Below are 24,696 nucleotides of genomic sequence, written 5' to 3'. Positions count from 1 at the left end.
ATTTTATTCCGACACCTACCAACTCCACGTGCTGCGAACACGCTAAACGTGTGCCGAATTTCAATTGTCATATTCGGAACACTTTTGATATTAATATTTGAATTAAGATATCGTTTCGTTTTTTTTTAATGGCTTTTATTGGTACTTAGGTACTAACCGGGGTTAGATAATTTAATACTGAAATTTAACTGACAATATCTTATATATAACCTAATAAACTTATTTAAAAATACGAGGTTAGGTTCTTTTATAATATCTGAAAGAGTCATCTTACAAGATGTGTGTTCCAAAATCGAGAAGAAAACTGATGGTTGTCTCATAGAAACATAAAGAAACAACCAATTTTTTGCGTAATTTTGAAGTTGGTCTCATTATAATTTTCATTTTATTAGGTATTCGATAAAAGTTCTTCAGTACAACATACGTAACATAATCACCTTGCATACCAAATATGGCTGCGGGCTGAAAAAACATCCTGTATAAAATAAATTAGTCACAAAATCAAGCATTTGCATACAAGTAGTGGCATCAGGTGCGTTCTATGGCGTAAGTTTGGGCAGACTGTTCGGAAACGGGCCTGGGTCATGGGTGAGGTGTAATTACCCGTTTCGAAACGTGTCCTATAGTACTTTATATAGTGAAACCTTGATAAATGGAATTTCGATGGAAATAAATGGATAATAGTCAGTGAAATAAGTCACGGAAATTTTCATTTAAGGTGGATAATTTCGAAAGCTGACTCTTACTACAACGGAATACAAGTGATTTTACAATGATTTTCGGGATTACCCGATTTCCGGAATTACCCGAATAAACCCTAACGTTTGTACAACGATTTGGCCTATTTAAAAAAAATGCGTGTTTAGGTTTACCGAATACCGTGAGACATGAGATCTGATCACAACAATCATTTAAAAAAAATCTTTTATTGTCCACAAAGTTCATAGCTTTTAAATTGCATTAATTATATTGACTCAAAATCCACAAAAACTAACAAATAAACTCGACCCATGTTAAACGCAATCAATTAAAAAAATGCCATGGAAATTCTAAAACGTGCCAAATTGATCGTCACATTAGCATGTCAACACCACTCAGAAAAGCTAAAAGTGCCTTTCGAAATGGCAGGTTCACAATCGACAAAAGACTTTCAGGGCTGAATTTTTGCAGGCAAAACTGAACTTTAAGTTGAACATGTTTAGTAGAAATGAGTGTTGAAAATGATAGTGATTTAGTTCGTTTTTCTATCGGAGCGGTCTGCGTTCCAAAATGCAAAATGGCGGCACGGCTGTTGACAATTGCAGCGTTCATCGAGAGCCGGAGCTAAACTGAATCCGATTGCCTTTTACGTTTGAACTTGGAATGCGACTTTGGAAAATCCCAATGCATTTTTTATCTTGAGTGGTATTTGATTGTGAAAGTGAATGGTCGTTACAGGCATAACATTATGCGGAACGATCAATTAGATACATATAGTAAAAAGTAACAATGCGCCAAGTCTAAAAGAAATTCAACAAAGTAACACGTATTTGCGACCAATACTTGGCAAAATTTCCAGACAACATCTGTGCTTCTTTTTCCAGGTCACACTTATTTTCGGAACCTTCCTAAGATAACCTTTGTTATATTTAAAAAAAAACTATGTACTTATGTATAACATTAACACTTCCCGTATAAATACGAGAAGTGTTAATGTTAATAGGTTAGGTTATGTTATGTGTAATAGGTTAAAACCTATACATGTATTATTTATTTATTTATTTAATCATTATTGCACAACTGAAAATACAAACGTACAAAAGGCGGACTTAATGCTACAACGCATTCTCTACCAGTCAACCTTCGGACAAAGCAGATAACTTGTAGGCGGTGCAACATCATGTTGTAATTACAAAACAAAGTAGGTACCTACTTTTACACAACTCATACAACTAAACAAATACAATGAATACATATAAATAATACATACATAATACATATAACATATTAGAATACATATACATACACATACATAAGAAATTTGATGAAACTAACAAAATAGAGACGCTAACAATTTGCCATTTTGCCAGCAAAGTACTCACTTAAGGCTAAACTACTAGTAAGTACTACTATTACTAGTAGGTAGTTCAAAAAGTTTCAAGCAAAATAGATACATATTATAACTATTTGTTATTTAGATATTTCCATACAGAAAGGGTGCCTTTAAATATATCTACCTACGTATATTTTAATATCGCAAAATAGGCCAAATATCTTAAAGAGTTTAGTAAAGGTAAGTATACTTTTATGATCTCACGTATGACTTGCTTATGAGGATTACATTCCTTCAATATTTCATTGTATTTTACACACGCCAGATTTGCGGAAACCATTGTCTGTTCCTAACGAAATTTCATTCAATTTTAAACTTTAATGCCTAGAGTTTATAGGTGTGCGGCGTTTTCAATCCCGGCAGTACAAATTTGTAATCTCAGAAGGTGTTTTATTAAATTCTCTATGGGGTGTAAACACGTGTGGCGATATTGGCAAATTCGCAGTCTCGGTCGCTCTACACATGTTTTATGGAACATTCTGAGTTAGATATTTGAAAAATGTATGACGTTACAGTGGTTAAGTTGTTTATAAGTACAATTTGTTTGATTTACTACGTACAAATAATCAGCCGCATTCAGATTAATACAATTATTACTTTATATTGTTAATAGGTTTTTTACACTACATTAGGTATATAATTTATTTGTCTTTAAAATTAAATGTACTATTAGATATCGGTTCGGTAAAAACATTATGACTTCCCTTATCTGAAGATATTCCCTTATCTAATCACAGACAATTATTAAAGTTGCATATAGGAAACGTAGTTAACACTGCTTTCAATTTACTTTCAATTACCTACACTTACAAGGCTTCTGTAGATATAACCTAAATAGCCATGTTATCTATACTAATAGCTAGTATCATAATGCACCATGAATTGTATTGACAACGTATGTAAGTATGACTTTGAAAGGGCGTCCATACAAAAGCTTTCTACCCTTTCACGCAAGTAAAAGGACTGCTTTTAAGGCCTCGAGGCTCACGCTGAACAAATAGGTACGTCATTCAGTTTGAAAATAGTTCACCTATTTAGGGCAATATCCTTTATTGTCGGTGCTTACGCTTAAGTCAAGTTAGCATAACAACAGCGACTTACTAGGTGGTAGTAAGCGATTCACACGCATACCTGCAGAATAATACCGATGAGAAATCATAACTGACGCTTGTAGTTCGGAAACAAGTTAGAAAACTAAAAGGTCTGTGTTTTGAAAAAGAAAGTTTTGAGATTGATCGAATCCACAGCAATAGAGCAAAAAAAAAAACTATATACATAGTAAATTGGCGCCAAAGGCAAATTTACTATTATTGCAAGCTAAACAAAAGCATGTTAAATAGCTGCATAAAATAATTAGAAATAACTTATGCCGTGGCGCCGCTGAATATTTAACATAATCTTATCTCGCACAGTACAGTACCTGCACAGCATAATTGCCACTAATAGCTTTTCGCTGTCGCCACAGTAACTTGGCACTTCTGTTTGTCTAACTCTGTACACGTGTCAGCTTACGCTAAGGTTTTATGGCTGCTTGAGCTATGGAAATCTGGTAATGGATTAGAAATTTAATGGTAAACGTGTAAACTCTAGAGTAGCTGTACACACATTAGAGTTAAATGACTGAATTGTTTAGTAAGTACAGGTACAAACCTAATGTAGGTTTAAACCCTGTTCGTAGAAATAAACTCACCAGTAATCCTTCCCCACATACGATGAACGAAAACATAGTGGCGAAGAGGAAACCGGACGAGTTAGATTAAGATAAGTTATATCTAGATAAATGAATTGTATTTCTTTTCTGTGGCACACTTAAACTTATTCTTTAATAAATTTCAATGAATACTCTACCTACGAGGGGTATTCAAAATATTCTCGGTATGAGAATGAAAACAAACAAGTACGAAAAGTTTGATATTTTTATTTTTCAATATACTCCCCCCCTATGTTCATACACTTAAAAGATCGATCAATTATTTTTTTTAATCCCTCGTAAAAATATTTTTTATCTTTCGTGTAAAAATGCTCCTCCACTGCCGCCTTCAATGCTTCATCGTCAGAAAATTTATTTCCACGCAGATCCTTTTTAAGATTGGGGAGCAAAAAGAAGTCGCTGAGGGCTAAGTCCGGACTATACGGTGGGTGAGTAACAGTTTTAAACCCACATTCAACAATAGCTGCCTTGGCAATATGAGCAGTATGGACGGGGGCGTTGTCATGCAGAAGCAGAATACCTTTGGTTAACTTTCCTCGCCTCTTTTCTTTAATTACATCCTTTAATTGACGTAGAATGTTAGCGTAGTACTGTCCTGTGATATTTACACCTTTTTCTTTATAATCGATTAGTAATACTCCTTCACAATCCCAAAATATCGTGGCCATGACCTTGCCAGCTGAAGGGATGACCTTGAACTTCTTGGGATGAGCTGAACCCTTAATGTGCCACTGCATGGACTCTTGTTTACTCTCTGGGTCATAATGATGAACCCAGGTTTCATCTCCAGTAACTATTCTTTGCAGCACCTCATCAGGGATTTTCACCGCACAGGTCAATAAAATCGGAACAACAAGCTACACGCATGTCTTTTTGAAGCCGAGTCAGCATTCGCGGAACCCATCTTGCACTTACTTTTGACATATTAAGATGGTCATGTATAATATCATGTACGGTACCAATAGAGAGATTGGTTACTTGTGCTATAGATTTTACCTTCACTCGACCATCTTCCAATATAAGTTTTTCCACTTTATCAATATTTTCTTGTGAAGTAGCTACTACAGGCCGGCCAGGTCTAGGGTCATCTTCAATACTCTCCCTTCCGCGTTTAAACTCGCTTGACCACTTTTGAATGGTAGATAAAGAAGGAGCAGACTCACGGTAAACACAATCCATTTCCTCTTTTATGGTTTTTTGATTTTTACCCTGTTTTGTCAAGAATTTTATCACGCATCGATGTTCTAATTTAGTTAACATTGTCAATTCGCACATGATGTTCATGTTTGTTCAGCAATTGCAGAAAAACAAAAGACCATCTCGGTTCGAATTATACTTTTTTTTAATGTCAATGAATAAACCTTAGCGGCCAGTAACGAAAGAAATTTTAGAAGAGGTCGTAAGATATCAATACCGAGAATATTTTGAACGCCCCTCGTAATTCAACAGTGATCTGTCGTCGGATGGGATCCGATCGGTCCATTTCGCCACCCGTGGCCAATCACACGCCGCGATGGATTCGCTATCGACGCGGTGCAGACTATGAACGCGAAACGGTTCCATTAATTATTTGGAACTATAGCACGTGGGATTATTCTGAACTCGTAGGCTCATTTGGAATACACACACATAACACTTATAAGGTTAGTTTTTAATGCCTTGACAATAGTTAAAACAATTATTTTATGCAATTATACGGGGTAATTTAAGACGTGATGCTTTATAAGATGCCATAATCCATAATATATGTCGAAATGTCGAAACATAGCAATGTATACACTTATTGTTAAAATGCTATACGTTCAGTGGAATGACAGGGTTGAGCAAAATAAACTTATTTTTATTTAATTTTGTACATTAAAGCTTGAAGTGAATTAATTGATTTAGTGTGTTCTTTCAGCTATGTTGTGATATATGTTGTCGCCCGCTGCGTCTTCCCACTCGCGCCACACCCGAGCCAATATGGGGCCCGGCCCGCCGCCCTGTAATTCCAATACTTACCAACATTACCCCGGACTATTATAATGTATTAAGGAATATTATTTTACGACTATGGCCGCATTACGGCGCTGCAGAAAATACCGTGTGTAAGCGCCTTTATGTGATAACGGAGGACATTAACACGTTCTAATAGTGCGGATCAAAAATATTTTAAATTGCGCTTAGACTTAATTTTGCTAGTAAAGTGTATGGGAGTTTATGAGTTCAGAGTTCGATCGTAGTTCATAGTTTTATTTAACGTTAGGGAAACTCCTGATGAATAATAATTTTTATGAACAAAACCATGGACCTAGAATATTACGGACGGACTGTCACCTAAGACAAACTGTGACACTGCAATGGCGGACGGTTTGAATGTGTGCGTGTAGACGAGTGTTACCATGTCACACAAATTCTCCCCTAATGGTGAAACAATTATTTTTAATATCGTCCTTGTTTTCAAATAAAAAAAACTAGGACAGTTTTACGTTAGACAATAAAAAAAGTGTGCACGTATCTGATATTATAGGTCTTGAAAATGCGCAATATTGCACAATTACTTTGTGCAAATATTATTTTCAATACCTAATGATATTTAGCATCGTAATGAAATCAGTTCGTCATGTTTTTTTTATTTATACATTTAACTTGAAACATATCTGGTTTTCAATAAAAAAATTATAATACATAACAAACCAACGTTAACTATCAAACATGCATGTAAGCGTCTAATCTCCTTAGTATCGGGAAATTACCATACCGACCTAGTTTGAAATGCACAATCAATAATTTAACCATTTACCTAAATGATCTCTTAATACATAATGATTTAATAAGAAGGGTATCAATTACCCTACTTTCGGGAAATTACCCTATTCATGTTACTGGTCACACTCCTGTTTTGCAGTTTGATAATTTATAAACAACAAATTATCGTGATTTTACGTACTAATTGATAAACTTAAGTATGAAAAGTTATTCCGTGACTTTTTTTTCTTTCGATCGGTACAATTCTAGCAGGATTTAACTACGCATGCCGGCATATTTTATATTTTTCTTCTACATGTTTACTTCAATGACGTTTCGATTCGTCTGACGGCAAACTGGTGGATGTGGGCTGTCAATGTGTGTGTGTCACGCGTAAATACTATGAAACTGGTGGATGTTGGAATCACAGTTGTGTTGTAAGCGAAACTCTGTCCGTAATATTCTAGGTCCATGAACAAAACTAATTTAAACGCATAATAAAATTATAACTAATGTGAAATCAATGACATTTTAAAAGTACCTATAATGTGTTAGAGCTAGAACTAAGGAAAAAGCTAAAAATAAACATATTGACTTACAAAATAGATATTCAATTATATGTCCAACTCTGGTTTCAATGCCTACTTATGTTTCAGAATGAGAATAATTAAACTTAGCGTGTTTAGATTTTCTTTAAGTTTTATCGCACCTTAATTGCTGTCATTACTATATAAAAGATAATGGGGTTATCAAATTTTACGAGATTTTTCATGGAAGAGTAAAATACGCAACGGTATATCACAAAATGTTTAATTAATTTGCAAAACAAGACATAATGGCCTAAACGCGATCAGGCAAAAAGCTCGATAACTGTGTCGGTACTTGGTAGAACGTTACCTCTGGTAATAAACGTCGCGGGTAAACCCACTAGGCAGACAATTTTCTTTTTTGTTGTTTTAAATTCATCTTATTTTTGTAACTAAGTAGATGATGGTTCTGCTTAAAATTTAATTACATCTATAGATACCTATCACGATAACGTGTGATCAAGTGTGATGATAATCAACTAAATCGACAGACAGGTACCCAAGTAAGATAAATGTCTAGTGGAGCCTATAAACAATCAAAGCAACGTGTTTGCCGCAATAATCGCGGCGGTAATGATCGCTGTAATGACCGCCATTACTCGCTAGCGGGAACGCGGCCCTCTTACACACGAATTGTTATGATTTTTGAGAATTTTCATATGCTCACGCTCTCGCTGGACAAAGGACTCTAGGAGAGCACATTATAAGCAGGGTTTCACTGTGCTTGACGACTCTGCTCCTGATTGACAAAGAAAAGAAGGGACCATTTTCAAGATTTCATGAATGTACTTATTTATTCAGCTCGTTTAAAGTCATTTAGACTTGGTAGAATTTTATTATCCGGTATAAGTTAGCGTTAGGTTTGACTTGGCTGTGTGATTAAGTATACTTTACATTCAAGTAATCAACCGGGTTTTATTTTATAGGTACTTTTAATTTTAAGTATTTGTGAACTTAACAATAAAACTACCTACGACAAGAGCCCATGATTCAGTAAATCTCGCAACACTTAAGTACTACTATTTTATATAAATAAATAATAAATAGATACTTTGTATGATATTACAAACAGATTATACCTACCGACCTACTTATCCCATTACCTACTCATGACTATATTTTAGGTACGTGTAGTTTTTACTCTTTTCTCAGCTCTCACATTAAAACTTTTAAATATGTATAACCCGTTATCTTTCGTTGCTATAATTCATGGTTTATAGTACAAACCATAAACCCGAGTGAGTCAGCGCGGCGCACACGCAACACTAAGTATCAGTGCGCAAGTGTGAAAGGTTACCGTGGATTACAAGAATTATCGGCGCGGGCAGACTGCGCGGCTAGCGACCTGTTGATACGACTAGGTACCGTCAACCGAATGGAAATGGAACTGTAGAAAGTACAACAAATTGACGTTGCAATTTTTTATGTAGCAATCCCATAATATATGTTAATTTGACATATGGATCCAAGTAAAGTGTAACTGTACGGGTTGAAAGATTACCGTGGAGAATTATCAGCGCGGGCCAAACTGCACTAGCGACCTGTCCTGTTGATACGGCGCGGCGAGTAGATATCGTCACCCGAGTGGAACTCTGAAAACTATGGGCCCGATTCGGATTTTGTAATAGACATCTAAAAGATATCTTTTCGACATCGCCAAGATACGATAACGATATGTTTAAGATCTAACCTGTCAAATTTAACATTTCCGCGATTCTGGAGATACTCTTGAACGATTACCACAGGGTATTACTTAGAGATCTAATTCCCATCTAATAGATATCTAACACGATTTATCGTAAAAGTGACATTGGTTGCCCGAATTGCGCTGCAAAAGAGAACTAGTTGAAATCTAAACTATTACGTACCTAGAATGGATCTAGTACGTGTCGTCTCTTGTGAATATCTTGAAGTTCGAATACGGCAGTACCTATGTCAAATTGACATTGCAGATCTTTTTTCTGAGAATCTCTTAGGCTGAGATTCGGATGGCGAATGCTGCAACGTCACTGCTGTGGCGTTACTGATGCAGCGCTGTAGGAGCGGGCAAAGGAAAATATCACTAACAATTTCGTCACCTTCACAATCTTCACATAAAAGCTAAAACGGTATATATCGCACAGACTTAAGGCAAAATAAACCTATGGTGACCTACGGCTTGACAATTAAATGCCTAAGGCTTACACGTCAACTCATAGAACTTTCACCTGTCGATGATTTTAAACAAATGATAGGTGACCTGGGCCTGGGCGTTATATTCTGGACACTAGAATGTCCCGAATCATAACAAGACATACGTTACGCTTATGAGATATTTAACCTGTCAGATCCCAGTGGCTCAAATATGAGCCGGAATTGTATGGATTTGAGAGGTCCTGGGAAACGAGGGGTCTACCTACCTACCTTTTTTCTTGCCGGATGACTAATTAACTATTTTTTCAAAAGTACCTACTTCAAATAATTGCATATATATTATGTAATCCCAAATAATCCCTCGTAATCCCATATTTCCCAAAACCCGTTGATTTATACATACATATATGGACAACCTGGACATATGTGTTTTTTATGAACAAAAAGACCATATCCACCATAACCTGTAGCACGGGCAGCATGGCAATAATCTCCGTACAGTTATTGTTTTTTCCCGGGTAATAAGCGGGTGGTCATTGATAGGAAATTATTGATTGCGCCGGCGTCGATGGAACTGCGATAATGGCGGCCGGCCTCACGGCGCGAGGTGCTAAGTCGGGCCGAGGGGCTAGACAAAATAATCAACAATATCAAACATGTAAAAAAAAACGAGTTTTGAAGAATAATCTTTATGTTCAAATCAAGCGCAATTGGATTTAATTTTCACTTTCAATAGGAAATATTACGCGAAACTGCGTACTGCGTAGGGGGCGCCATTTCCACAATCCGTCACAAGCCGAAATTTTGTTTATCTAATCTCTCTATCACTCTTGCATATTCGAGCGATAAAGAGGCACATAGCTGAGTTTTGATTTCCCGTTTCCCATTATAATGTATCGTGCATAAAACTATTGTTAAAAGGAAACTGTATCAGCGACATCTGTCGGTTTCAGTAAGTAGATAACTATAAGAAATCCCTCGAATTAATCTCCAGTGATACGTGCCGAAGAGACTGGCAGCAACCCGCAATTTTATTAGCCTGCAAAGTTTACTAAGAGTCTACTAAGTTATACCTAACTTAGTAGACTCTTAGTAAACTTGTTACTACTTCCCTGTTAAAATTTAATGATCAGTAAACGAAGTTAATTAATAGCTATCCAATTGATAAGTATTAATTTTTACTCTTTTACAGTTTGTAATCTGATAATGATGAACCTCAACCGACCGATTAAATTACCATCAAAACTACATAAAACATCAAAAACATCGCTACCTCTCGTTAAAAATTATCAAACGAATAATTAAGTGAATACACACAAATAAATTGACTCTTGTCGCCTCAGATAACGCTCATTCACAAATTATTATACTGTAAAGAAAAACATAATATATTAAACCGCATTGCTCTTCTTGCATGTTTAAATAAGGAAGGTATAAATGGGATAATCACTTTATTAAACCTATAATAGTACATTAAGATACAAGTGCGAAATAGGAATTTCGCAACGAGTGGCGATAATTTATTAATTTAAAACACGACCGAAGGCAGTGTTTTAAATCGACACGAGTTGCGAATTACCTATTCGCACATGTATCGTACAAAGTTTTACAGTACATATGGCAATTTAAATTTTCGAAATATGTAGTTACGTGATGTGCTACCTACTGTAAGAATTCATAAAGCACATTCAACACAAGCATAATTCCTTCCTTAATTTTATTAAACAAAAAAAAATCCTTTAATCCCTAGAGTTCATATTTAATAAGGATTTAAATATAAACTCTATTTAAATATAGACATAGCATATTATGAATTACGGGGTGTCATCAATTTTGAGGTTATATGTCAAAAAGTGTGAGATTTCCCGCGCTCTCCCGCCGGTAACAAGGATTAAGCAACCACGTTATTTGCAATGATGTCGTCGCCCTTACGTTATTGAAACAAGGTATATTATAGCCTAATCCGACGCAGGTGGAATTTGGTGTGCCTATAGTAAACGAGGTAGATACGTTACGTTTCGTTTCACGCTGTGAATGTCGACCCGATGTTTAAATCGTTGTTTCTGTTTAAGCATTAAGTTAATATTGTTAATAAATTTGTTACATGTTTCTCCGAACATTGTAAGGAAATTGTAATGAAATTATTCAATTGGGATTGTGTTCGATTAATTTATTTTGTCGTTTGTTCTTGCCTCCATGGGTATTTTTTTATTAACTTACTAAAAATCATAAGACATGTATGTGGGTAGCATAAAATGCAAAGAGAAAAACCTTTTAAAGGTCACTCTCATCAAAATAGGAAGGAACTCTATAAATTAAGGCACTAACTGGCATCGGCAAGCTTAGTAACTATCAAAATTGCTAACAATTAATGACATTAAACCTAATTTATATGCCAATATATAATTCATGTTTGAAAGAAATATAGTGATGTCTCAAAGTTTCTTTTTATTTCCGTTTTCAGATTTACTTTAGTTGATATGCCAGTCTTTGGAAGTGATTTAATACAGTTTTTAGACTGTTTTTTCCTACCATTTTCGTTTTAAACCCTACTATCTCTTTCTTATCGCGCGATAGCCCGCGCCTCTTAATTAGTACAGTCGGCGGCGGATTGTTATGCTAATTAAAGTGCTAAGTGCCGTTTTCGATTTGTCATCGATTAGATAAAGGTGTTAAGTTATTATACCCGATTATAATAGCTACCAGATACAATCAAAACGATACACAAAAAAGTAAAGTTGTGGCACAATTGACTTAAAGTCACATAGTATTCAATTTTTTGCTTCTTTCAATCGGAGGCCATCAGAGATGTGTGGTTAAAATCCTTCGAGGTTCTCCCGAACATCTTGTACATAAATATATTGTTGTTGGTGTAAAAAATAAACAAATGATGTTGATGAATATTGAAAAAAAAAAACTTATATACCATCTGTATCATACTCTGAACTGCAGTGTATTTGACAAATCATTAATCCCCTTTATCTAAAGGCCAAATTCCATCAAAACTATAAATGTGCGATGTTGAGGTGTACCACCTTGAGCCCCCCGCCGCTCACGCATATATTTGTCTCTCACCTCGCGACACTAAGTGAAATCACCCTATAATTCCTTAGGCCATGGAAGAGTCACAACGCATAAGTACAGTCATTTCTTAGGAGTCCCGTTACTAGTCATAATATAAACATTGAACATTTGTTTGTTATAATAGATTAACTTATCATAAATAAGTCGCAAAATTTGCCGCGTCCTCTACAAAAAAAAAAACAGTCTGAGACAAAACTGAAACAGAGCCAACAAACGTTTGAAGCAAATCTCCTAATTTACTTTTAAAATGTTGGCAATAATCAAAACGGCTGCTAATAGAGGCGACGACGTTTGTTCTTACACCCCATTTAGGCTGCACTTGTGCAAAGGCTTGGGGTAACATAGAGTCGCATACAGTCTTAAAGTTAAATATTTTTTCAGTACCTACGTAGTTATTATAACTATTAGAAAAGTTTTCGTTGTCTTTCCCCCTATTATATATGCATAGGGATATTTTTATACATCTAAATAGTTATCCCACCAAAACCATTTTCATGTACCTAAAATGTTGCCATGACGAGACTATATGGCTCGCACTGTCAAAAAGTTATCAGATCTCACGTAGAGCTAAGCTTCTAACTCGACACGCCCTTAAAAAGGCCATCACATATTTAGTCAAAATATGTGACTTGGCCGTATCGCTACCATCACATGGGCTAAAGGTGAAAAATATATTCACTGTTCATAATTTTTTTGTTTAAATACAATAATAATCAATAGTTCTTTCAAAATTTCAAATCAATACGGCTATTAGAAGTTGCTCAAGATCGACTTGGGCAAGATTGTATCACTTTGATAGTTAAATAGTTAATTACAAATAAAGTTAATAAAACACAATTGTATTAATAAAATATTTCAATTAACTAGACTTTACTACTAGACGTATGCTCATTATCATGGAAACCATTTATTTTTTATTCTTTCCGTAATTTTGGTGACATTGTAATATGGTCAATCGTGTGGCTGTGGTTAGGGCTGATTACACATTGATTAGTATTTATAGCGAGTTCATATCTTTGCCACTAAACGCAAGTAGCTAGTAGCAAATGTAAGAACTAGCAATTAACACTAATACCTAATGAGTAAACAGGCCACAATAAAAAAATATTGTCCCCACTGTAGGGAAGGTACTTATACCTTAAAAATATTTTTGTATTAGTTTCATTTCACTACTTTGTCGTCATGATTTATTTATTTAACCATGTCAAATTGCAGCTTTCAAGCTTCACATAGCAAAGCCACGGACAGACAGGCGGACATGGCGAAACTATATGAGTTCCTAGTTGACTACCGAACCCTAAAAACGCAAGATCTAGAGTTGCGAGCTTTCGAGTAATTCAAGCAGCGACTTAATTTAATTCACTTCAATTACAAACTTTGCGAGTAGTAAAATGAACCAGACCACCGTAAAAAGCATTCAAAGCAAAACAGTAATTTAAAAAACCTATTCTGAAATGACAAAATTGATAGTTGTAATTAGACACGATTACATAGTCATTGGGCGATGGGCGATAAATAATGAAAAACTATTACTAAGACTTAGCTGTCCGTCCGTCCGTCTGTCACCAGTATCTCATGAACTGCGATAGCTAGACAGTTGAAATTTTGACAAATGATGTATCTCTGTTGCCGCTATAACAACAAGTACTAAAAATAAAATAAAATAAATATTTAAGGGGGGCTCCCATACAACAAACACGATTTTTTTGCTCTATTTTTTGTTGATTGTGCGGAACCCTCCGTGCGCGAGTCCGACTCGCACTTGGCCGGTTTTTTTATTATCATAAGACATAAAAACAGCTTCAAATGTAACTTCTTGTCAAGTCGTCGTGCAAATGCGTTTTATATACGAGTTGTTTATAGAACTGTAAATAGGTACATCAGCTGATTTCCTAAATAAGGATTTAACAATTTTATGTACATATACCGCTCTTGTAAGGAATATTTAAGTATTTAATATTTCATAGCTGAGGCATGTATAATAATGAATACCTACTTAAATTTATCTAGGGAAGATTATTCATACTTATTGAATTTCCTAACTACAAAATAAACCTTGTTTTGAGTGGCAAGCTCCTTTCCTTTCTCTGTCGCTTCTGCCCTGTGCTTTCATTTGTGCCCAATTGCCTTGTCCTTTGGCACGTTTCTTTTATTTCCACCTTTTTATTTATCTTTCTTTCCCCATTCAGAGAATGCGACAATTATTTGTAGTTATGCAGGCAGTCTTTTGCAAATGATCGATTATTTTGAATTAAGAATGCGACTTTTTTTGTAGGTTTTTTATTTCAACAAAGTGGTGAACTAATTACCGCTTAGGTCGCTTTTCATAGAAGTTGATTAGCCAGTAGTTTCAATTAGTTATTTTTTTAGAGTAGGCTAGACTTTGTCTTGCGGTATCCACTGTCGCTTTACTTTGTGTTTTATATAAGGAGTTGACATTTATGAGTTGAGACAGTAAAGTTATTTAATTTGTCTTTCAGCCGTGAACTGGTGATGCGTGACGAATTTCAAACGATGTCTTACTTCTTTGCCGCTAAATACCACTACTGTACTTACATAGTACTGTGCCCACCCACGGATGTTGAAGACTTCGACACTAGAGTATAACGGTCACAAGACTTACAACCAGCGATCAACTTTAATGAAATATAGTATAAAGATCTTATTAATCAACCAGCTTAGCCAACTGTTTTTCATATAATTAAAGAAAACGACCGAAGTGAAAACAATAAAAAATCATAAAATTAAAGTATCTAATAGCCACCTTTCACGTCCATGCACTTTCCACATTTGAATTGAATTAAAACAGAAACCGCAATGTCAACAGCGAAACTACCCACAACCACATTAATCTCCATTTTTGCCAGGTACGGTAAGTAACGTAGTTATGCTTGGCTTGACGAGGTTCCTTAGATCATTACACAGACTAAAATTACAGAGTTTTATGTCTTAGTGAATGACGGCAGTGCATTTTACAAGGTCAAACTTCTAAGCACGGTTGGATATTTTAAATAGTTTGTAAATAACTCTAAAGTTCAGTTTACTTTATGACAAAAAAATATTGTACGCATTGTAAAAATGAAATATACATTTACAGTACATATGGGGCTACTTTTCCGCACTAGTGCGTAAAATAGCACTTTTCGTGCGTATGTCGAAACTTTAAAGTGCCATATGTACTGTAAAACGTTGTTCGATACACGTGCGAATAGGTAATTCGCAACTCGTATCGATTTAAAACACTCCCTTCGGTCGTGTTTTTCATCGCCACTCGTTTCGAATTTCCTCTTTTTCGCACTTGTATCGAAAATAACATTTTTTTTAAAAGACACGCAAATTACACGCTAAAAATATAAGCAAGGAAAAGCGTTTGCAAATCATAATACAAATACGAAATTGCTTACCTACCTACTACTTATTAAATACAAAAATTGCGCCGCAGTTTGATGAACAACCATGTTACCATGTACCGATGTTTCTACACTAATTTTCCAAACACCATTGACCACTAATGTCGCTAGTTCCCACCATTCACGTGACAATCCACGCGACAAGACCAAATTAATTCTATGGACCAATTAAGTACCGTGCCCTTAATGTTATCTACCTACTCGTACAAAAGTTCAGGATTCAAAGACGTTTAGTGTCGACTTAGCACTACTGTTGCTTAGCCTAAGATTTATTACGATAGTTAATTAGATTTAATTTGCTATTTGTGCGCTTATTGAATGCATATGAAGAGTAGATGCTTCTGTAAATCTCCTATCAGTATTAGGTACTTAAAGGTACCGATTAATGTAGGTAATGATTACTCTGTAGTGGTCAAGTGAAAATTTTACATCGTCGTATTTTTCCAAACATCATTATCATTTGCTTGCCCTTATCCCATTTTGCCAAACCCCAGTTTGCACTTAAGCTAAAAGTACCTACTTTTATTTGAGATTAGGTTTCAATCTTACCTGGATATTCTAGTTAATTATAAATATCTACAAAAAATATTTTAGCACAACGTCCCAATTTCCGTAAATACCTTTCCGTAATTAAGGCTTAATGCTATCAATACCTTCGGCAAATTGGGTCTGAAAAAAACAAAATCAACACCGGCCCACTGTAGTCTACATGGATAAGCCCTCATTTGGCAACGGCATCGGTCTTTAAGGTTGACGTTTTTCTTCTATAAATAAAACACGTCTTTACCAGACTAATTGTGACGTATTTTACGATCGAAGCAGTGAAGGAGAATTAAAGCCAATTGAAGATAGTATAGTTTTTTAAGATCGGCCTCGATTTATGATGGTAGAGATTCTCAGCCCGTATAAGGTGCATGTTTGCTGGCTTTTATTGTGCATTTTTGTGCGCAAAGTACTTGAAATAAAGGTTTCAGCGGAAATGATCGTAATTGTTTCCCCGCATGTTTGAATATCGATGGAACTAAATTTATTTTTATCTTTATATCTTCTCGTAAACGACTAATTCCTTTCTTGGAAGTAATCCAACCTAAAAAGCTTCCTTTAAACGAGTTAAGCGAAAATTTTGTAGAAACCTATCGAATTTCGCTCACAATCGAGTAAAACACCATAAAAGGATTCCCATACGGGTCATTTGTGCCGCATTGGTATTTTTACGGACGTTCGTCATTAATTATTGATGATACATGTATATAAAGAGAAAACAGGAGGCAGACTAAATTCTTTCCAATCGACACCAAACGCTAATGAAGCGGTCCCAAATGCAACAGGCCATACTGAAGATCAAAATAAGAACAAGTTTTGAAATTTAAATCGATATTTTTGTTGTTTTCATAATATTTTAACTTCAAAGTGCTCTTCAAATTTAACTCTTACTGTACTAAGAGAGTGTTGAATTTTCCTTCTGTTATGTTGAATTGATTAATCGTCAATTCTGATTTGACAGTGGAACTTTTTGGCAGCAAGTAAAAACTGAACTATCGTACTATACGTCCGGTTTTCAGAAATTGCGGGTTTATAAGAGGACGGCATAATGAAATGGCTTGTGTAAATAAATGCAGAATTTTGGACAACGGAGAGCCACTTTAGCATTTTCAATCCATCATGTTGCATTATATCATGAATACCTTCAGAAAGTATTTTGACCATTATTACATTTATTACCATCGCTGACTAAGCCAAAACTAACGCTACACACGACATTAATCAATTCATTAATTAATTGTTTTCTATTTTGATAAATTAGTCACATTACGTACACCCACTTTTAGGACTTAATCTAGGTATATTGTCAGACCTTGGTGCTTTCAAGGGATTATTTCCCTTTAACTGTAGTTCTCGCGACGAATGATGGTTCCTATGGGTTAAAATAATGGAATGGGTGAAATATATCTTTACCGTATTTTTCTTATACAAATGCTACATTTCTAAATAAATTCAAGTTCTAAACTTCCAAAATATATATAGAATACCGAAGTAATTCTTTATTTACAAACAAGATATATACAGTGTATTACTAAAATGCAATCCTTGGTACAATGCCTCAAGGGCCTATTTTAGATTTAAGCTAGTTTTTAATTTCTTTTAGTAATACACTGTATATATCTTGTTTGTAAATAAAGAATTACTTCGGTATTCTAAAAAAAAATAAAAATAAAAAAAAAATAAAAAAAATATATATATCTACAAACATTTTATGTAACAATGAATTCTTGTAAAAATGAACTTTCATAGGGACCATGATTCGATGCGAAAATTACAATATTGCGTTTGTTATTCTTAAAAAAAACGAATATAAATACAGTCAACTACAGAGAACTAACCATCTCTAGACCTAGACCCATCGCTGTAACTATGTCCAAAGAGAAGACAAAGAAAATAGGCAATATATGGAGCTGATTGTAAAAAAAAACCGGCCAAGTGCGAGTCGGACTCGCATTCCAAGGGTTCCGTACATTAAGTCCGACTCACGCTTGACTGCACATTTTTAATAGATTTTCCTGTCATCTATAGGTAAAGAACTATTTTGTGTATTTTTTTCAAAATTTTAGACCCAGTAGTTTCGGAGATAAGGGGGGGGTGATGGTCATTTTTTGCCTATTTTTAGGGTTCCGTACCCAAAGGGTAAAAACGGGACCCTATTACTAAGACTCCGCTGTCCGTCCGTCCGTCCATCCGTCCGTCCGTCTGTCACCAGGCTGTATCTCACGAATCGTGATAGCTAGACAGTTGAAATTTTCACAGATTTCTGTTGCCGCTATAACAACAAATACTAAAAACAGAATAAAATAAAGATTTAAGTGGGGCTCCCATACAACAAACGTGATTTTTGACCGAAGTTAAGCAACGTCGGGCGGGGTCAGTACTTGGATGGGTGACCGTTTTTTTGCTTATTTTTTTTGCTTGTTTTGCTCTATTTTTTGTTGATGGTGCGGAACCCTCCGTGCGCGAGTCCGACTCGCACTTGGCCGGTTTTTTTATTTACGTTACACGTCCATCTTTGGGTCACAAACTTACATATGTGTGCCAAATTTCAACTTAATTGGTCCAGTATAGTTTCGGAGAAAATAGGCTGTGACAGGCGGACGGAAAGACAGACGAGTGATCCTATTCCGTTTATCCTTTTGAGGTACGGAACCCTAAAAAATGATTTGAACATTCTGAACATACCGGTTTACTAAAACATATCTATGACCATTATTTTTCCCTGTATGAAGTCAAAGTTTCTAAAGGCCTTCAATAAAACTTCAATATTCACAAATCAATTCCCCAAACCCATTCGGTCATTCAGATGACTGTCATAAGAGCCGCTGGTCCCCGCCATTATAAACTTGCGTCGTAATAAGCGTATGCGCAGCGCAAATTACACCAAAATGGCCGCAACCTTGTCATTTCGCTGGTCATCGGGCAATGATTACTATACACGTTCCATTCATTCGTGTCGTTCGGGTTTTAGGTCCTTTGATGCTCAACGGGATATACCTACATAAAGACTGTCGCTTAAAATGAATGATCACAGGCTAAACAACTTAAAAGCTATTGACTAAGTGAAAGATGTCTAGATATCTTTTGAGTTTTAGTCACACTTCGAGGAAACTAGCCTAATCCCAAAAAGGCTTGGTGTACCCTCTGGGTTGGAAGATCAGATGGCAGTCGCTTTCAAAATAAGTTAACTAACTTAACAAAAATAAAGAAATAAACCTGACAGCGAAAGCTAAATATCAATGAAAATTGTTGTAGATCCTAAATGGTTGTTCTAAATTAAAAAAAAACCGGCCTAGTGCGAGTCGGACTCGCGTTCCAAGGTTTCCGTACATTAAGTCCGACTCACGCTTGACTGCACATTTCTAATAGGTTTTCCTGTCATCAATAGTTAAAGAACTATTTTGTGTATTTTTTTTCAAATTTTTAGACCCAGTAGTTTCGGAGATAAGGGGGGGGGGGGGATGGTCATTTTTTGCCTATTTTCTTGAATAACTGCTAAACTATGTATTCTAAAATTATAAAAAATATATTTGAGATTCTTACAATGAGCTCTTTCATTTGATATGTAACACGATATAGTTTGAAAAACTTAATTTTTTAATTTTCTCATTAACCCTCCAAAAATGGCCTCCATATTTAAAATTCATTTATTTACGACACGTCCATCTTTGGGTCACAAACTTACATATGTATGCCAAATTTCCATTTAATTGGTCCAGTAATTTCGGAGAAAATAGGCTGTGACAGACGGACGGACAGACACGCAAGTGATCCTATTAGGGTTTCGTTTTTTCCTTTTGAGGTACGGAACCCTAACAAACCAATGAAAACTAAAGATGAAAATCATGCACTACACAAATAAATTTTACCTAAAAACTCTCTATAGGTATTTAGTACCGATAACGAGTGTCACCTTTGACGAATGAAAAGCAAGTAATGTATAAGTAGTGCATTGTGCAACGAGGGGGGTAAGCGAGATTTTGTAAACGAGGTCTATAATTCACGACAGCCGAATACCCTTCAGTACACCTGCATGAAATAAGATCTTTTTCGAGCTAGTGTGATGAAGAGTATAGGTATTATCTGCCGTATTCGAACTTCAAGATATTCACAAGAGACGACACGTACTAGATCCATTCTAGATACGTTATAGTTTAGATTTCAACTAGTTCTCTTTTGCAGCTCAATTCGGGCAACCAATGTCACTTTTACGATAGATCGTGTTAGATATCTATTAGATGTGAATTAGATCTCTAAGTAATATCTTGCGGAAATCGTTCAAGAGTATCTCCAGACCAGAATCGCGGAAATGTCAAATTTGACAGGTTAGATCTTAAACATAATATCGTTATCGTATCTTGGCGATATCTAAAAGATATCTAACAGATGTCTATTACAAAATCCGAATCGGGCCATATGTTTCTTTGTGGTTATAAATGGCATGTATGATGAATGAACTTTTCCGCCCTATATTAATGTCACGTATATACAGTCTCGCATGACTTATCGTTTTATAATTGTTGTAAATAAGCCGTTGCTGTCACTAGCAGGTGATAGCCTGATGCGCAGTAAATTGTCAAAGGTATACTTAGCTAAGTAGCTAATTATATTACCTACTTATTAAGTTGATAACTGGGTGGTTAGTTACTTTTCTATGTAATTTTTCACTGGTGTGCAAAATTCTTTTTAATATTGGGGATAGAGCTAATCGCGCATGAATATCCTCATCGTACTTACGAGTAATTAGCAGCTTCAAGAAAGATTTCGATATTCAATGATATACATATGTAATAATAATAACCTTAACCTTCTTTGTCAGATAATATGAGGAACATATAAATAGCAATAGTAATTCATTGAATACACTAAGATACCTACACACACTTTTAGATTTCTTTGCAGCAAAAGTTTACATGATAACCAAAACTGGTCAAGAGTGTATCGGACTCGTGTTCCGAAGGTTTCTTATCATACAACTCACGCTTGACCAATCTAATAATTTGTCTTCATTATTCTTGTCTAGTCTAGTCTTTATTAGCACATCATATTTATGGTTCGTATAAAATTGTTTGATTATTACAGAGATAAGTATAGCAAAACAATAAAAAAGCGGCCAAGTGCGAGTCGGACTCGCCCATGAAGGGTTCCGTATTTAGGGGATTTATGACGTATTAAAAAAAACTACTTACTAGATCTTGCTCCAACCAATTTTCGGTGGAAGTTTGCATGGTAATGTACATCATATATTTTTTTTAGTTTTATCATTCTCTTATTTTAGAAGTTACAGGGGGGGGGACACACATTTTACCACTTTGGAAGTGTCTCTCGCGCAAACTATTCAGTTTAGAAAAAAATGATATTAGAAACCTCAATATCATTTTTGAAGACCTATCCATAGATACCCCACACGTATGGGTTTGATGAAAAAAATTTTTTTGAGTTTCAGTTCTAAGTATGGGGAACCCCAAAAAAAATTTTTTTTTTTTTTCTATTTTTGTGTGAAAATCTTAATGCGGTTCACAGAATACATCTACTTACCAAGTTTCAACATTATAGTTCTTATAGTTTCGGAAAAAAGTGACTGTGACATACGGACGGACAGACAGACGGACAGACATGACGAATCTATAAGGGTTCCGTTTTTTGCCATTTGGCTACGGAACCCTAAAAAGGCATTTACACATATGTATAGATGTATACGCCAGTCACTTTGCTACAGTGAAAATGCTCAGACCATTTCTTATGTACACTCTTTATTTTAGATCAAGTAAGTATAATTCAATATATCTTAAAAAGGCACAGGTATGCGCTTTAGTACAGTCCACTCAAATCAAATTAGATAATCATTTCACTATCCCGACGATTTCCTTAAACCGGCAGGTTATGCGACAAGTTATGTGGACGACAAAACCGACCGGCGTGCCAGCCGCCATATTTAAGCTTACCGCTTTTTGTCGCTATCGGCTTTTTCGATTACAGCTTTTTCCCAACCCTAGCCAGCGCTCGCCGTGATTGGTAGTGTCGCTATTATAAATGGTTTTTAATTAACGTGGTGTAGTGGGGATGTGAGACATACCTGCATATACATAAAGTACCTATCTACCTAATGAGGCGTAATGTTTAAGTTCACTGTATTATATGTACTACTACACAAAGTCGCGGGTGAAGGCTAGTTTATAATAACAACGGCCAAAGGTGTGTGTAAATATTCCAATTATAATGTATTAAATACAAAGTACACATTAATTTTAAGCTTAGGTGATGAACTTCCTGAGCACATATTTAGAAATACCGAACGCATACCTAGTTATTAACATCTATCACATCTACGCCAAAAGGCGTCTGCTATGCGTAAAATCATTTACTATTTATTTTCATGTCAACCTCTATCCAATTGTCTTTCTTTGATTCTGTACATTTTAAAATTATTGCTCAGCATTCAAGTTGCAAGATTACCGAGGATCTTAAGCGGAAAATTAAGTGTTTTTTAAAGATGTTTAATCAAATATTATTTTGAAAGATCCATCCATTCGTATCATACGAGTAAACTCAAACTTACCTGTAATAAATAAGATAAGAGCTGTGGCATGACGTGAAGGTTCATGGGCGCACCGTGCTAGCGCTACACCATGCCGTGCATGCCGTGCATAGTGACGCAAGCACTCAACAAACAACAACACACACTCACCGGTAGTAGGGGAAGGGTTGTGGCACGTGCAGGTCCATAGGCATGGGCGCGCCATACTCGTGCTGCACCATGCCGTGCATGCCGTGGCCCAGCATGGCGGCCCACGGGGACGCGAACCCGCCGGGGTGCTCCATGCCTTACGCATCCATCAACGTTTGCGTCATTTAAAAGTCACTCAAGCACTTCCATTGTACTATACCGTCCAACACTCAAACACTAGTCAGAATAAACTTAAAATTTTATTAGTGTCCGATACTAATCACTTTCTAGAATCACTAGAAAGCACTGGATACTATTTCAAACTGAAATTCTGATTCGTTTAATAGTATGAAAATTGTTATAACACTGTTAATGCATTTTACATATTCAATTCACACATTTAATTCGAAGATTTCTATTTTCTTTTGTGTTATACTCGTGTAATATAATAATAATAATTGAACTGCGAATTGTTATTTAAATAATACTTAATGTTCTAGTTATTTTATTATACAACCTACAAGTAGTGTGGTTTCTCTACCTATAACAATCATTAATTTAATCTTGAGGTATTTTTTCATGTCCATGTCTTTTAGTAATTTATATTAATAAATGCATTTATCATAACATTAATTTTCCAGTTAAGTACTAAATAAGTTTGATTTTGTTAAACAGAATAAATTACTTACGTTACAAACTCTTACCTTAATATACGTCTTGCAAATATGTACTAATTTTTAATCAGTTTATTTGAAATACTTAAATCCACTGAACTCATGAGTCCTTTTATAGACAAAATAATTGTGTATTTTTGCACTTGGAGATAAAAATTGTGGGAATAAATTCTCTCTTTTATTGTATCATTTATTTTACAATTTATTATTGTGTAATTTTGCATACTGACATGCCATTTGGTAGTTTAATTTTTAATCGTTTGATGATAGATTGTTTTTCACAAGGTTAGGCTACGATACATGTACTTATTACATATGTACAAATGTACATACATAAGTATAAATTTTATTTCGTAACATTGCAATCCGTCTGTTTTATCTCGGCTCCACTCTAGGAACGGCCGAGTCAACAGCGGCCCGCTATCACAATCAAACTGCCGATTAGCAAACATCTTAGATGACAGCTCGCACCAATACCCAGAATCCAATCACCACACAATACTATTAAAATATGCGATTAAATAAACATGACGCTAATTAAAAATCAACAAAAGGTGCTAGAGCGATATTTTTCTTTCTCGTATTCTGCAAAGTTATTTAAAATGGTTTGTACATACTGCTAATATAACATTTTAATGACGAAATTATTAGAAATCTCTCTTTTCTTCATTCACCGCTTGACTGAGAATAATTCACTTTCTAGGCTTATCTTCTATACTTGTGAATCCTGACCTCTGCTATAAATAGAAGTAAGTAACATTATTTATGCTCATGTTTGATTATTTTCATATACGTATAATTCGTATACTTTTACTTGGATTAACGCCGTTGGTTTATGTTTATACTTCTTGTTTCATGCAAGAGAATGGTCTTGCTTAAATGACAGGTAGTAGGTAAGTATACTGATGTGCCTAAGGAAACTTTCCAAAATTGCGAAATGTTTCGGAAAATTAAAGTAGGAAAAATTCGGAAAATTTCTTACATTTTTGTATGAGAATTGCAACTTTCCAATTTGAAATTTAAATTTCCCATATTTCCTAGTGAAAGTTTCATGAAATTTCCGAGAAT

At 35.3% G+C, this 24,696-nt stretch overlaps 1 protein-coding gene across 3 annotated transcripts in view; it reads right to left on the bottom strand.

Moving 5' to 3' along the window:
- The window catches only part of LOC134663144 (protein trachealess), a 188,463-nt gene extending 165,274 nt beyond the window's left edge, over nt 1-23,189 (bottom strand). For all 3 annotated transcript variants that reach the window (XM_063519490.1, XM_063519498.1, XM_063519506.1), the window contains exon 1: nt 22,976-23,189. In XM_063519490.1, coding sequence (XP_063375560.1) covers nt 22,976-23,109 — 134 coding nt within the window. In that variant the 5' untranslated portion in view covers nt 23,110-23,189. The remainder of the gene's footprint in view (nt 1-22,975) is intronic.
- Nucleotides 23,190-24,696: the final 1,507 nt, after the last annotated feature.

This window comes from Cydia amplana, chromosome 1, assembly GCF_948474715.1.
Source record: "Cydia amplana chromosome 1, ilCydAmpl1.1, whole genome shotgun sequence".
Lineage (NCBI taxonomy): Eukaryota > Metazoa > Arthropoda > Insecta > Lepidoptera > Tortricidae > Cydia > Cydia amplana.
The sequence above is the reverse complement of the archived record's forward strand: the minus strand, read 5'-3'. Positions and strand labels throughout refer to the sequence as shown.